We start from the raw sequence: 15,942 nt of genomic DNA, 5'->3' as shown, positions 1-15,942 counted from the left end.
TTTTATGCCTTTGTCAGCATGGCCATCCTTTCTATGAGATGTCAACCTGAGGTTTGATTTATCAGAACACAAAATCCTGAAGCTAGCTACGCCATCAATCATTTTATTTCGGTGTCCCGTGCAGCTGCAAAAATTACTTGAACCAATTATTTGAACAAAAACGATGGAAATACTTTAAACAATAATATTAACTGAAACCTTTATATAAATGTACAAAGCATATAAAATGTAATCCGTCATAAAAGAAAAAAAAGAGCACACACACACACACACACACACACATTCTAAATGAGGAAACACTAGATAAACTCTGGTAGGGTCTAGTTATCTACTGTAAACATCCTCCTTGTCCAAATCCATGTGTGTATGTATGTGTGTACATGTCTGTGTTTCATGCGCATCTGTTTCTGTATGCATACATGGGTTGGACTGTATGGTCATGGAGGTTTGTTTGAGTGTGTCTGTAAACTCACACATCCTGAGTGGAAGACAGGCTGACGTGGTAACTGATGACGGCCTCGGGTAGAAGTTGCCCCAAAACACAGATCTAGGGCTAGATTCTTTCAGATCAGCGTTGAGGTCAGAGGAGGAACTGCATTAGAGCTGTCAAATCAACAGGCACTCCTGGCGTTATACCTAAAGCGGACATTGCCATTGGCTGCATGGAGTCGCATTAACAGAAACCTCATGCAGCCCTGTTTACAAGTTAGAATACTGGAATGTGAGATGTAATCTACACCTCGATTAGGCTGATAGAAATCCTTATTATTTTGTTTAATGAATTTGAGCGTCATTATTTCTTTATAGCCTACACATTCTCGGTCTGAACTTCTAACACAAGTGGGACTGTGTGGCTTCATGAGATCACCAGAGCAGCTGCTCACTGATTTGACAGCTCCAACCCAGTTACATCTCCGACACTCCAAAACATCAGCTACGCGGGTGTCGTCTATCGCTGGTTAATGCTTGATCTGATTGAATCTAGGCCCTAGTATCAGTGCAACCTTAACCTTGCCAAACCCTGACCTTAACCAATAGGGAAACAAACAAAAAACCTATACCCAAGGTCAACTTCTACCCTCTCCTCAACTGTCATTGATGGGTGGGGGTGGGGCCTGGGACTGGGGGCGGGGATCAGGGCTGATCAGCCTATCCAGCTCATCGACCTGCGGGTTGGGTATGACTGCGGGTCGTGTTGACTCCCCCAGAGAGGTGATGAGGTTGGGGACACTCTTGCTCCGGACGCACTGGAAGTCCACGTGTCGACTCTTCCCTTCCTCCTTCTCCCAGGACAGCTGGATGAAGGGCCGCTGCACATAGTTATAGATGACCTCTGACCTCCCACCGGGACGGCGCTTCACCTTCTCCTTACAGGTAGGGTACCCTGGGATACATGAAGACCAGACGCACATCATGTTCAGTATCTCTGTAGGGTTTGCGGATTTGAGAGAAGCAAAATGTAGCCTATGGCATTGGAAGACTTGGGGCTAGATTCAATAAGTATTCCGGAAGATTTGTGTTATAACGCAATTTAAATGTAAATGTAATTTACGATTGAGACGACATATCCCACTGGGCACAGACGTCAGTTCAACGTCTAGTTTTGATTTAAATAAGGTTGAGTTGTCAACTAATGTGAATTCAACGTGAAATCAACAAACAATTTCACTATATGTCATTGGATTTAGGTTAAAAGCTGGGTGAAATAAAGTAGAAATGTCCTGACGTTGATGACTTTTTGCAAACCCAATCAGTTTTCCACACTGATTCAACATTATCACATAACATATATTGTTTTATTGAAATAACGTGGAAACAGCTTTGTTTCAACCAGTTTTTTCCCCAGTGGGATGCAGCTTGTAATACAAAGGCGGAACATAGTCTTTAAATTTCAATCTAGCTATAGACGGGTTGGTTGCTTAGATTGTTGACAACATGCAAACTATATTTGGTCTCCAATGTGTATTGAAAATACATTTTCACAATGAGCACTTGTTGCTTCTCAAATATATCGTTAGTCGTTGGTTAGCTAGCTAGCAAATGTTTTGCCATATTAGCATTGACATAAAATCAGACAAAACACCTCAAAACAAGACATGATATCAGTAACAAGATGAAACGTGCCACTTAAGATTCCCCTCAATGTTACTAGCTATCATGCCATCCAGAATCCCAACAAAACATGGACTCCGTCCCCATTAAAACACGTGCATCATTTTCATCTGCTAACCCGTATATAGCATGGATCTTCCGCGATACGGATTGAATCTATGCCTTAGATTTATTATACCTATTTTTTTCGTTCAGATATTCAGACACCTAAGCAGAAGAGGCTGGGAGAAGAGGCTGAGGGCTAGCGGGTTGATTTGGGACATGGTAACGGACTCACCCTCAATGCCGATGCGAATGTTCTTCAGTCCTCTCTCCTTTAACAGTGCTTTAGCCACATCTCTGTTCTCTATGTACTTGAAGAAGCGGTAGAGCTTGGTGCTGTACAGAACTGGGCACATTGAAGAGAGAAAGAACAGGAAATAATATTGAACGAAGTGCTCACTCCAAAATCATAATTATTTTCCAAAAAAGGTTGGGGCACTAGATTCTAAAGAATCTAAAGTATAGAAAATGAAACAAACAGCACTGTCCGAAAGATACATGTCCATGATTTATTTTATTAATAATGTCTGATTCATTATAATTAAGGTCTAGGTCACTAGGTCACTTACTCTGTGAGTACTCCTCTCCCATGGGTGGAGGGTTGTCATGGTCCCAATCCACTATGTCATCATCTGTGAGAACTACGATGTGACACTCCCTCTCCCCCTCCTGAGCACTGGACACCATCATCGGGACAACTAGCTCCTCTAGGAAGACATCAAACTGACGCTTTGCACCGTCGTTGGACAGCTCATGCAGCAATGCACCTGGGACAGGAACGAATGGTCACACCATTTGAACTATGACCTCTGATTTGACATCATAGTGTCTTGTACAGTGCCTTGCGAAAGTATTCGGCCCCCTTGAACTTTGTCGACCTTTTGCCACATTTCAGGCTTCAAACAAAGATATAAAACTGTATTTTTTGTGAAGAATAAACAACAAATGGGACACAATCATGAAGTGGAACGACATTTATTGGATATTTCAAACTTTTTTAACAATTGGGCGTGCAAAATTATTCAGCCCCTTTACTTTCAGTGCAGCAAACTCTCTGCAGAAGTTCAGTGAGGATCTCTGAATGATCCAATGTTGACCTAAATGACTAATGATAATAAATACAATCCACCTGTGTGTAATCAAGTCTCCGTATAAATGCACCTGCACTGTGATAGTCTCAGAGGTCCGTTAAAAGCGCAGAGAGCATCATGAAGAACAAGGAACAGACCAGGCAGGTCTGAGATACTGTTGTGAAGAAGTTTAAAGCCGGATTTGGATACAAAACGATTTCCCATGCTTTAAACATCCCAAGGAGCACTGTGCAAGCGATAATATTGAAATGGAAGGAGTATCAGACCACTGCAAATCTACCAAGACCTGGCCGTCCATCTAAACTTTCAGCTCATACAAGGAGAAGACTGATCAGAGATGCAGCCAAGAGACCCATGATCACTCTGGATGAACTGCAGAGATCTACAAGCTGAGGTGGGAGACTCTGTCCATTGGACAACAATCAGTCGTATATTGCACAAATCTGGCCTTTATGGAAGAGTGGCAAGAAGAAATCCATTTCTTAAAGATAGCCATAAAAAGTGTTGTTTAAAGTTTGCCACAAGCCACCTGGGAGACACACCAAACATGTGGAAGAAGGTGCTCTGGTCAGATGAAACCAAAATTGAACTTTTTGGCAACAATGCAAAACGTTATGTTTGGCGTAAAAGGAACACAGCTCATCACCCTGAATGCACCATCCCCACTGTCAAACATGGTGGTGGCAGCATCATGGTTTGGGCCTGCTTTTCTTCAGCAGGGACAGGGAAGATGGTTAAAATTGATGGGAAGATGGATGGAGCCAAATACAGGACCATTCTGGAAGAAAACCTGATGGAGTCTGCAAAAGACCTGAGATTGAGACGGATATTTGTCTTCCAACAAGACAATGATCCAAAACATAAAGCATAATCTACAATGGAATGGTTCAAAAATAAACATATCCAGGTGTTAGAATGGCCAAGTCAAAGTCCAGACCTGAATCCAATCGAGAATCTGTGGAAAGAACTGAAAACTGCTGTTCACAAATGCTCTCCATCCAACCTCACTGAGCTCGAGCTGTTTTGCAAGGAGGAATGGGAAACAATTTCAGTCTCTCGATGTGCAAAACTGATAGAGACATACCCCAAGCGACTTACAGCTGTAATCGCAGGAAAAGGTGGCGCTACAAAGTATTAACTTAAGGGGGCTGAATAATTTTGCACACCCAATTTTTCAGTTTTTGATTTGTTAAAAAAGTTTGAAATATCCAATAAATGTCGTTCCACTTCATGACTGTGTCCCACTTGTTGTTGATTCTTCACAACAAAATACAGTTTTATATCTTTATGTTTGAAGCCTGAAATGTGGCAAAAGGTCGCAAAGTTCAAGGGGGCCGAATACTTTCGCAAGGCACTGTACATGGCAAAATGTATATTTCAATAGTAAAAATTCAAGATGAAGAAGACTCAGCAATTAGGAAGAGGTTTTGAAAAGTGGTTTAACTTCATTCTGAAAACTGTGCATGCAACAATTGCAAAACATTAGTCAACGTTTCGGTTTTGAACAGGACCCTGGTCAGACCCGGTGTGACTGTGCTACTCACTGAGGTCTCGGCACCTGACAGTACTGTAGTCAAAGTTAATACAGAGGTAGTCACACGCTTCTCTGAGCTCAGACACTGACACCCCCTCTGGACACTGCAGGATACCCCCTTTGTAAAAGTCCTGTGAGAGAGGAAGAGAGAATGAGAGAAAGAGAGTGAAGGGACAGAGAAGAAGAGGGGGGAGAGAGAAACACAGTAGGTTAGTTTAGGTAAGGGAAGATATAAGCAATTTCATAATTCAGGGGAACTATTTTGAGTGAAACACACCAGGACGACTTTGAATATGCTGGCTCCGATTCCCTCAGCGATCTCATACTCTCCCTTGGCGTTTGGCCGGGTGAAGTGACGGGCAGGACCAAACATCCTGAGAATTCAAATGTGTTATTTATTTATTTAATCATAGTAAATGTCATCACAATATGCATTTCTGAGTTTAGTGCATGTTGAAAGCCTTGTCTGTGTAGATGTCCAGTTACCATTCAAGTCTTATTTCCTTTCCTTAGTACAGTGATCTGTTTCACCTGTCTTTGTGCTTGTCTCCACAACCCCCCCCCCCCCCCCCAGGTTTCGCCCATCTTCCTCATTATCCCCAGTGTATTTATACCTGTGTTCTCTGTTTGTCTGTTGCCAGTTCGTTTTGTTTCGTGAAACCTACCAGTGTTTGTTCCCCTGTTCCTGTCTGTTCTTGCTCCTGTTTTCTAGTCCTTCCGGGTTTTGACCGTTCTGCCTTCCCTGACCCTGTGACTGCCTGCTGTTCTGGACCTTTTGCAGCCTCTCTGGATTACTGACCTCTGCCTATCTTTGACCTGTCGTTTGCCTGCCCCTGTACTATAAATAAATGTTTGTTTCTTCAACACTGTCTGCATCTGGGTCACACCTGAAACCTGATAAGTGTAACTTGTCAGAATCATAACAATGCCTCCATTGTGTATGCGAGAGAAGGTGTTAATGAGAGGAATATTCCTGGGTAATATTTGACTAATCTCAGATTATTAGCCAGATTAATCCAAATGGCCAATGGGTCAGACTAAACATCACTCTCTGAGACTAGAAACAAACCACTCTGAAATGATTCCTGAGGGATTAGGGTTTTGTTAGTGTTTCTTCTTTATCTTTCCCTGGTCTAATAATAGGCTGTACTACTGTATTGGACACGGTGGTGATCCACGCTTGCCTGATGACTAACCTGGCCTGAGTCTTGAAGACTTGCGCTAAGGCTTTGGATGATTTAGGTCAGTGGGCTAGCACAATCTTGTGATAGTCTGTTACACTATAATAAAAGAGTCTAAATCTGACACACAGATTGTGATGCTTTGGGGTCTGGACCTTACCTCCCCAGCATGGTGTCAGGGTGGGCGGTGAACAAGGCGGGGTCCACCACAAAGTGAGTCCCGTCCACCATCAGGGTCACCCGCTCATGGGGGAGGCGAGACAGGGGAGACAGGTTCTTCTCACCCCTCCCCTCACGTTGGAAGTCTGGACGTGCTGCCATGTCAATGTCTGGGGGAGAACAAGTGCCATCACAGTTGACCTCATGGATTTACATTTGTGCCAGAGATATCCAACAAATATGTCAACTGACAAATGTGGCCAAACCCATCAGGCAGTGAGAACACTGGCCCTGACATGGCTTTATCCCCCATTACTCCAACACGGACATATCAGGGTTAGACAGAAACAAAGGTGGGCTGGAGCAAAGACCTGCGCTACTGTACTGTCGGTCTAGTTGACGGTAAGGGGTCAGGCAACTAGTATTATACAGGCCTTCAAAACCTGCCGTCCCACTGAGTCAGTGAGTCTATTAGCCTGGTGCCCTAGACCCATCTGCTACTGTCAGCCTCCTCACTAAGCCCCGAGAGGAGGAGGAGATTACTGCAGTAGCGTACCGTAGCTGCACAGTAACATGCCAGCTTTTCCAGCCTCACCACTTCTCCCAGTTATCTGGACTGGGATTGAGACAGACAGCAGCAGGAGGGGTCATGGGAATAACTGTAGAGTGATGAAGTCGACAACAGTGGCCACAATACTCTCTGTCTTACATACAGTATCTGCTTTGGTCTCTGACATTGAAGATTGTTTTGCTACTAACAAACCTGGGATTCATCTCCCACCAATAATAGGGCAGTGACATCCCTCCTGCACTTAAACTTGGTATTCAGCTGAGACAACAGAAATAAAGAATTATATACAGAAGTGAAATGTGAGAGGACAAAGAGTAGGTATTAATCCAGTGGAAGGAGAGAACTTGTTATTATTTTTATTTAACCTTTATTTAACTAGGCAAGTCAGTTAAGAAGAAATTCTTCTTTAATGACGGCCTACCGAGGAAGAGTGGGTTAACTGCCTTGTTCATGGGCAGAAAGACCGATTTTCACCTCGTCCGCTCAGGGATTCGATCCAGCAACCTTTCCAGTTGCTGGCCCAACGCTCAAACCACCTGCCGCCCAATTAGAACCGGTCTAATGAGAATGACCATTAGACAGGTCGTAAGCTATGTTAATTTAGCTTTTCAAAGTAAAATAGATTTAGTAAAAGGGTCATTAGTTAAAGGGTAATTAATGCGTGGGTTTTTCTACTGGTATAACACCTGAGTTGTAACAATGGTCTTCAACGGTATGCAGTGCACAGCATTCCATTGTAGCCAACAGGTGGAATACAGACAGGTTCTAATGTAACACAATGAGGAAAAGGGTTGATGGGATGCACATTTTAACAACTGTTGAGGAGAGCTGATAATATTAACACTACACTGTAAAATAACTGGTAGCCTAAGCCCAAAATCAAGATATATGGTAGGCTACCCCAACCCATACCGTATAGCCCCAACCCCATCAACAATTCAGTATTTTTCTAGCTAATAAACAGCACTGACTATTTTATTCAGTCTGCGTCCAGGGTGTAGACAATTTTCACCGTATCCGTCCGTGCTGACTTGAGATTTGACAGCGCTACGAATTACGCTGCGCCACATGTCTGGAGCTTACGTGCCCGTATCACGGTCTGCATACGTCATAACTGAAATACAGAGCTGTATTGTAAAAATGCCATAATAACATTCAGATACAGTTGCAGACATATTACCGAAACATAGGCTATAGGCGACGGAGACCACCAGACAACGACTACCCACCACAGCCTTACCAGAACGTCTGAGTGAAAACGGCTGTTCTCTGTAGCCGATTTGTCACGCGAACGATGGACCCGATGCCAAGTGCCACTGCGCGGGGTGCAGGAATATGGGTTTACCGAAAGCGCCCCAGCCCATACGGTGACAGCGGATCAGTGCTCTCAAATCCAATTACTCCCGGTGTAGAGATCCAGACTCTCGTAAGAGAATTCCCACTCCGTTTGTTTCAACGCGCAGAATTGCTACTGTGTATCTACCTTTCCTTAACTGACCCCTACCATATATCTCCAATAATTTGACGGGGGGAACTATTTTCACTTCATAAAGTCATATTTATTGGTATGGTTTAGAGAAACATTATTGAAACAAATAAACAGAGAGAAAATAATAAAATGTCTCAAATAATGTTATCTGACCGTAAGGCGCTACAGAGGGTGGTGCTTTACGGCCCAGCACATGACTGGGGCCAAGCTTCCTGCCATCCAGGACCTATATAATCGGCGGTGTCAGACAGAGGAAGGCCCATAAAAGTGTCAAGAGTCTCCAGTCACCCAAGTCATAGACTGTTTTCTCTGCTACCGCACGGCAAGCTGTACCGCAGCGCCAAGTCTAGGACCAAAATACTCCTGAACAGCTTCTACCCCCAAGCCATAAAACTGCTGAACAATTAATCAAATGGCCACCGGACTATTACATTTACCCCCGTCCATATGTTTTGAACACTGCTGCTACTCGCTGTTTATTAGCTACGCAAAGTCACTTCACCCCTACCTACAAAAAAATTACCTCAACTAACCTGACCCCCGCCCACACTGACTCGGTACCGGTACCCCCTATATATAGCCTCGTTATGCTAAAAACATGATGGCAGTACAGACATGACCCACCTTTTAGTAAAATCAATTATAGGGAGTGGCGACCAGTCATTCAGGGCAGCTCATTTTTGCAACAAAAAAAGGGGGGGGCGGGGGTTGCCTGTTTTGCATGTTATTTTGGCATTAATATGTGTCACATATCAGTTTACAAACAATGTCAAAAATATATATATAATTGAGTTAATAAAGCCGTATACAAACATGGTCCCTTTTTTGTTTTCTTGAGTAATGCAGCTCCAAAATACAGGTGTTTCAGCCTAATTCAGTGCTTTCTGTGGTGGTGGGACAAGCCAGCAGAAAATATGGAGCGCTGCGCTGTAAATCCAGCCTCTTTCTAGAGCTATGACCTAAAGATCAATGACATAATCATGATTCAACCTTGTTTTTTTCAGAGTTCCCAGTTGTTTTGAAAGCACCATAAATCCAAATAATGCCAGACTTTGATGACAAAATTTGCCCACAAGGGACCGCCGCACCATGTTCAAGTGAGCACAGCACAACAAGGTGAGTCCTGCTGTATGCTGCTGTAACAGTATAACTTTAGACCGTCCCCTCGCCCATACCCGGGCGCGAACCAGGGACCCTCCGCACACATCGCTCCACAAAAGCCGCGGCCCTTGCAGAGCAAGGGGAACCACTACTTCAAGGTCTCAGAGCAAGTGACGTCACCGATTGAAACGCTACTTAGCGTGCATCACTGCTAACTAGCTAGCCGTTTCACATCCGTTACACTGCTTCATAAATTATGTAAAATACCAGGGAGATATGTATACTGTAGCTAAGAAAGTAATACTAAGTGAATGTTGTGTAGTAAGGTGTTAGTAGCCCATGTGCCTCACCCTAATAATTTGGTCTATTTACCCCTTTTAATTTCACCAACTGTTCTGACTTGGTGTACACGGAGAGAACACTGTTAGAATGTCAGATGTTCTGAATTCTGTCGCTGTACATTTCAAAAGTGCTAAACAAATAGTTATATTGACTACGCCCGTCCTAACTCGCTCATTAATGTCTTAATCGAAATGACGTATTGCCTCTTATAGAGCGTTGGGCTAGTAACCGAAAGGTTGCAAGTTCAAATCCCGAGCTGACAAGGTACAAATCTGCCGTTCTGCCCCTAAACAAGGCAGTTAACCCACTGTTCCTAGGCCATCATTGAAAATAAGAATTTGTTCTTAACTGACTTGCCTAGTTAAATAAAGGTTTAATTTTTAAAAAATCTGCTTGTCTTCCCCTTTATGCCATAGTTTATACATCTCAATTGTCATTAGAAACCACATTTGTTAAAGCAAGTCAACCATATCAGCTAAATGAGGCTGAATGAACTGTTTTGCTGCCAGACAAAGCTCTGCTGATAGCCAGGTGTAGCAGTGGTAAGATGTTGGGACTGCTTGTTGGGACAGCTTTATGTAGGCCGTTTGTGGGCACCGTTTGTTACTTTTATAGTGCAATTAATGTATTGTTTAGTCTTGTGGATTTGCTAGCATATATCCTACTTGTATTGTTTTTTGCCCCATCAAGAGTTACATGCTAAAATCACCACTGAGTAGAGGCTACACATTATACACATTACACACCTTTACTTTGCTTAAAAGGCCTGTGGGAACACCAGATTGTATCATTCAAAACTTATTGAGATGAAAATGTTATTTTATCTTATTTTTTGCCTTCATCACACTACGGCTATTTTATTTTGCCTCTATTTAACCAAATTACAGATGAATCATTAAAAAGACAATACCACTCACTACCTCTTGAAACACATCCTAATCACATTTAAGCTTTTAAAAGGGGCAATATGTGATTGCTGTATGCATGTGTGGACTTTCTAACAAATTATATACACATTAATACTTGAAGAATATAACTTATAAATGCCTTATGAGCTTTGTTCAACTGTCGTCACACCCTACCCGAACCCAAATTACAAGATTGTTTTACTCCAATGCTGGAGTAAACAAACGCTGTACCTTCAAAACAACAAAACTCCTATAGAGCTCCATTTTTTATGGAATGGTCTGCCTACCCATGTGTGAGACGCAGACTCGGTCTCAACCTTTACGTCTTTATTGAAGACTCATCTCTTCTGTAGGTCCTATAATTGAGTGTAGTCTGGCCCAGGAGTGTGAAGGTGAACGGAAAGGCGCCTTGCTGTCTCCGCCTGGCCGGTTCCCCTCTCTCCACTGGGATTCTCTGCCTATTACAGAGGCTGAGTCACTGGTTTACTGGTGCTCTTCCATGCCGTCCCTAGGAGAGGTGCGTCATTTGAGTGGGTTGAGTCACTGACATGATATTCCTGTCTGGGTTGGCGCCCCCCCTTGGGTTGTGCCGTAGCGGAGATCTTTGTGGGCTATACTCAGCCTTGTCTCAGGATGGTAAGTTGGTGGTTGAAGTGATCCTTCTAGTGGTGTGGTGGCTGTGCATTGGCAAAGTGGGTGGGGTTATATCCTACCTGTTTGGCCCTGTCCGGGGGTTTCGTCGGATGGGGCCATAGTGTCTCCCGACCCCTCCTGTCTCAGCCTCCAGTATTTATGCTGCAGTAGTTTACGTGTCGGGGGGCTAGGGTCAGTCTGATATACAGATATACATTTATACGGAGACTTGATTACACATAGGTGGATTGTATTTATCATCATTAGTCATTTAGGTCAACATTGGATCATTCAGAGATCCTCACTGAATTTCTGGAGAGAGTTTGCTGCACTGAAAGTAAAGGGCTGAATAATTTTGCACGCCCAATTTTTCAGTTTTTGATTTGTTAAAAAAGTTTGAAATATCCAATAAATGTCGTTCCACTTCATGATTGTGTCCCACTTGTTGTTGATTCTTCACAAAAAATACAGTTTTATATCTTTATGTTTGAAGTGTGAAATGTGGCAAAAGGTCGCAAAGTTCAAGGGGGCCGAATACTTTCGCAAGGCACTGTATCTGGAGTATTTCTCCTGTCTTATCCGGTGTCCTGTGTGTATTTCAGTATGCTCTTTCTATTTCTCTCTTTCTCTCTCTCAGAGGACCTGAGCCCTATGACCATGCCTCAGGACTACCTGGCCTGATGACTCCTTGCAGTCCCCTGTCCACCTGGCCGTGCTGCTGCTCCAGTTTCAAGTGTTCTGCCTGCGGCTATGGAACCCTGACCTGTTCACTGGACATGCTACCTGTCCCAGACCTGCTGTTTTCAACTCTCTAGAGACAGCAGGAGCGGTAGAGATACTCTGAATAATCAGCTATGAACCTGACCTGTTGCACCCTCGACATCCACCGTGATTATTATTATTTGGCCCTGCTGGTCATCTTTGAACATCTTGGCCATGCTCTGTTCTAATCTCCACCTGGCACAGCCAGAAGAGGACTGGCCACCCCTCATAGCCTGGTTCCTCTCTAGGTTTCTTCCTAGGATCTGGCCTTTCTAGGGCGTTTTCCCTAGCCACCGTACTTCTACACCTGTATTGCTTGCTGTTTGGGGTTTTAGGCTGGGTGTCTGTACAGCACTTTGAGATATCAGCTGATGTAAGAAGTGCTTTATAAACACTTTTGATATGATGTGATTTGATGGTCAGTCTGGCGGGTAGCCTAGCGGTTGAGAGCGTTGGGCCAGTAACAGAAAGGTTGCTGTTTCGAATCCCATAGCGAGCAAGGTGAAAGAAATCTGCAATTCTGCCCTTGAGCAAGGCATTTAACCCCCAACAATGTTGATTGAGGCAGCCCACGCACCTCTCTGATTCAGAGTGGTTGGGTTAAATGCCAAAGACACATTTCGGGTTGAATGCATTTAGTTGCGCAATTTACTAGGTATCCCCTCTCATCCATAGTTCTGTCTATGAATTTGAGAGTGGTTACATTTCTCCAGCCCCATCCCTCAGCCATTTACCAAAACAGGGGTGAGGTAGCTGCTCTGTTATTGTTTGAACTGAAGATAATCACTTTAAATACTTAAACAACAATGAATTCAAAAATGTTGTACCAAATTGTTTTATTTCGTATTTATTTAGTTGGGGGGGGGATTATTATTCTAGTAATCTAACATTTAATTTTCATAATAAAGGCTGTAGGTTTCAACCAAATTGCCCTACCTCAAAAAGAAAATAGAAGAACAGACAAAATGCCATCTACAGGGAGGACTTTAAACCCTTAGTATACCATAAGTTGTCCATATCTCATACACACTGCTCGCTAACCACAAATACAATCCCAACCATTGACCCTAACCTTACTCTTCATCCTAACCTTGTCTTTAACCACATCCTCTTATCTGCACTTTAGTCCATTCTACAGTAGCATGGCCAGCTAGTGACTACCCTACACCACAAGGCTTTTCTCCCATGTTACACTACATGGTCATCCTCTCTGTGCTGGAGATGATGTACATGTTTGAGATATGGGATTTTATAGCAAAAAAAGTCCAAGCATTGTGAATACATGTTGAGATGGTCCTAATATGGACACCGTATACATGATCCAGCCCAGAGACATCCTGACCCAGCTATGTCTTGCCTTGTCGTCATGAGAGAATTCAAAGATTGTCCCCTGAAAAGTAACGTCCGAACCTTGCAAGAATACTTAGAAAACACAACCTTCCCTTCCTCTTTGAGCTAATCACTCACACAACCGTATTCAGTACCTACCCAACCACAGGTGCATTAGTGATTACTTCAAGGATGGAGGGAAAGACACTAGTTTTCAAACAGGCCCGACATTTTATGCAAGCAAAACTTCCTTAAGTTGAGACTCGAGAACATGTTTAATCGGGACGAAGGGATGTTCACCTGAACTCAACGTATGTCCGAACAGGAGCCTGTTCTGTGAACATAACATGGTAAAGAAATGTTCACATATCGTAAGTCTGCTCTCTCCCGGGGAAAGTCTTTAAATCAACCAAGAGAGAAATCATCCAAAGTCAGAATATCACGACAACACTGGATTCATGAAGCCTGCTTAACCAATCAGATGATATCACTCGCTATGAAGGCACCCAATGAGGCAGCTTGATTCGGCCTCATGATGATTTTTCTTGAGTGATGGTCGGGGGAACGGAACATAATTACAAATCATTTGTAGACTGCAATTTGACTGCAATAGGCCAAAACAGATATCATATTTGACTAAGGCATAATAATTTCAAACCTTGCTTACATTTGAATACGATCACGTGTCTCTCTATTATGCTGCTACGCCAGACAGACCTATTGGTCTACACAACATCCCTGGGTGTTGTTGATTGGTTGGCCTTTCTCTTTGATCTGCGAGGGGGCCTGATTGGAGGTGTGACAACGCTCCCTCTGCGACCATTCAAAAGCTCAGTGGCGGAACTTTCCATGTCCACAGGGTCAAAGTTCAACGCTTCAGCCATTTCCCGTTTCGTCACCGACACAAAACGAGGGTCCCTGGCCAAGCTCTCCAGCCCACCGTTTATCAAGACCTAACAGAGGTGAAAGACATGAGAAGAGAGAGGAGAGAGCGAGAGAGAATGACTCTGTCTGATTCAAAATGAGTTTTGACCAGTGTTCCATGTCAATGTCATTAATACAATATGAATTCAGTATGTACGAAATGCAGTGTCTGGTCTCTCCACTCACCTCCTGTATAAGTGTATCGAAGGCACAGTCTGGGCCCTGGGCCTGCCGGAGGCTGAGCGGCTCTCTGTGGGGCTCAGCGTCCTGTCTGGGTCCAGCTATTATCTGCAGCTGCCAGTCTCTGTCTGGGGGACTTCTGCTGGTTGAGATGGTATAGACCTGAACCCGGTCATATGTCCCACAAGAAAAGCTACAGAAAGACAAAGAATCAGCTTGTTAACCCCTTGCTTTATTACTATGTAGTGTGACCTCTCAGCTAAGGAAAACAAACACACAAAACACAAAAAATGACCACTCACACACACTCACCTCTCCCCGGCATTGTTGTTGACATTGTTGTTGTTGGTTTTGTTAGGCGTTGAGGGGAAGAAGTCCTCGTTTGCATGGTAGGCAGGTGAACTGGTTGCCTCCCCGTCGTCTGATCTGCTCATCTGCAGGGGACGCTGGCTGGTCACCTGCATGGAGACACAGACAGGTGAGTTACCTCCATCGGGACAGGAGTTTTTCCTGTCGACATGATCTGGAAAAACTCAGAGCCATACCATGTAAATCACTTTGAGTCCGAAGAAGGTCACATACTGTAAGTGTTAATACTGAAATGGTTGAAATGATGAAATGATGACCTGTATAGCGTTAGGGTCACGGGTTCCTTCCTCCATGGTGAAGGAATCAACGTGGTTCCCAAACAGACCGCCCGCCCGCTGGGAGGATGAAAGGAACAACATTTCACAATAGAGAGGAGTTTTATTCTCTTTCTTCTCACCCTCAACTTGTCCTCCCTCCTCTCTTTCCGCCTCCCTCCCTTTCTCCCCACGCTCCTCTCTTTCCCCCCCACTCTCTCTCTCCTCTTACCCTGAAGATACCCTCCTCCGCTGCGTCCTCCATGGCTCTGTCCATCTCCTCCTCGTTCATCAGGTCTCCGGAGATAGCTCTCTGCAGCTCTGGAGCCTCCTCCTCCTCAATGCTCCTCAGACCTGCCTGGAAGATAGATAGAGAGCGCAAGAGAGCGAGAGAGAGTGAGAGAGAGAGCGAGAGAGAGATGGTGAGGGGATACCAATTAAGACTTGTTAGATAATTCATAAAAAGTTTAGATGACATTTATATTCCAGGTCATTAAGATAACTAGAAGGTATGCAATTATCAAATTCTGACGTGTCTAAGGTCTCACCTGTATCTCATTCTTGGCGTTCTTCTTGGTGGGGCGGAAGCCATAGTACTCCTCCTGTCTCTTCTTCAACTTCCTGAAGTAGTCCTGGATCAGGAAGGTGGCGTAGAACTTCCCCACGGTCACCTCATCATCTGACACACACACAAACACCCATAAAAACATGGCAGCGAATTAGAATGAACGGCTTGTTGTTGCGATAGGATGTTTGAACTCACCTCCGATTGGTGGGATGACCTGGTCCAGTAGCTTCATACTGGTGCGTTTCCAGATCTTCTTGATGATGGCCCTCAGCTCCTCATTGGCCTTCTCAAAGTTGCCTGACCAATGAGATAGCAACAGTGAGGCCGGGGATATTAATACACCACTTTCAATTGGACCAGTCACTGACTACAGTACTCTGTAATTGACTGACA

The 15,942-nt window shown here is 44.0% G+C and overlaps 2 protein-coding genes across 6 annotated transcripts in view; both read right to left on the bottom strand.

Annotated features, from left to right (window-relative positions):
* Positions 1-89: 89 nt before the first annotated feature.
* LOC124002867 (BTB/POZ domain-containing protein KCTD20-like) lies at positions 90-8,860 on the bottom strand. 5 transcript variants are annotated; one of them, XM_046310632.1, is made up of 8 exons: positions 7,931-8,324; positions 7,662-7,804; positions 6,121-6,289; positions 5,057-5,153; positions 4,790-4,910; positions 2,724-2,921; positions 2,390-2,500; positions 90-1,384 (listed from the first exon to the last, which is right to left on the bottom strand). In XM_046310632.1, the coding sequence occupies exons 3-8, from the start codon at positions 6,279-6,281 to the stop codon at positions 1,086-1,088; spliced, it is 987 nt and encodes a 328-aa protein (XP_046166588.1). In that variant the 5' UTR covers positions 6,282-6,289; positions 7,662-7,804; positions 7,931-8,324; the 3' UTR covers positions 90-1,085. The 5 variants fall into 5 exon arrangements, with proteins under 5 accessions (XP_046166588.1, XP_046166590.1, XP_046166589.1 ...); XM_046310634.1 differs by lacking the exons at positions 7,662-7,804; positions 7,931-8,324 and adding an exon at positions 8,804-8,860; XM_046310633.1 differs by lacking the exons at positions 7,662-7,804; positions 7,931-8,324 and adding an exon at positions 8,333-8,724.
* A 3,884-nt stretch (positions 8,861-12,744) lies between these two features.
* Positions 12,745-15,942, bottom strand: part of LOC124003446 (dihydropyridine-sensitive L-type skeletal muscle calcium channel subunit alpha-1-like) — a 35,031-nt gene continuing 31,833 nt past the window's right edge. The window contains exons 36-42 of the mRNA XM_046311715.1: positions 15,745-15,846; positions 15,530-15,660; positions 15,214-15,339; positions 14,985-15,062; positions 14,671-14,816; positions 14,365-14,551; positions 12,745-14,207 (exon numbers count right to left, since the gene is read on the bottom strand). Of these exons, the coding sequence (XP_046167671.1) occupies positions 13,980-14,207; positions 14,365-14,551; positions 14,671-14,816; positions 14,985-15,062; positions 15,214-15,339; positions 15,530-15,660; positions 15,745-15,846 (998 nt within the window). The 3' untranslated portion in view covers positions 12,745-13,979. The remainder of the gene's footprint in view (positions 14,208-14,364; positions 14,552-14,670; positions 14,817-14,984; positions 15,063-15,213; positions 15,340-15,529; positions 15,661-15,744; positions 15,847-15,942) is intronic.

The sequence above is a fragment of the Oncorhynchus gorbuscha genome, linkage group LG18 (assembly GCF_021184085.1).
Source record: "Oncorhynchus gorbuscha isolate QuinsamMale2020 ecotype Even-year linkage group LG18, OgorEven_v1.0, whole genome shotgun sequence".
Classification (NCBI taxonomy): domain Eukaryota; kingdom Metazoa; phylum Chordata; class Actinopteri; order Salmoniformes; family Salmonidae; genus Oncorhynchus; species Oncorhynchus gorbuscha.
The sequence above is the reverse complement of the archived record's forward strand: the minus strand, read 5'-3'. Positions and strand labels throughout refer to the sequence as shown.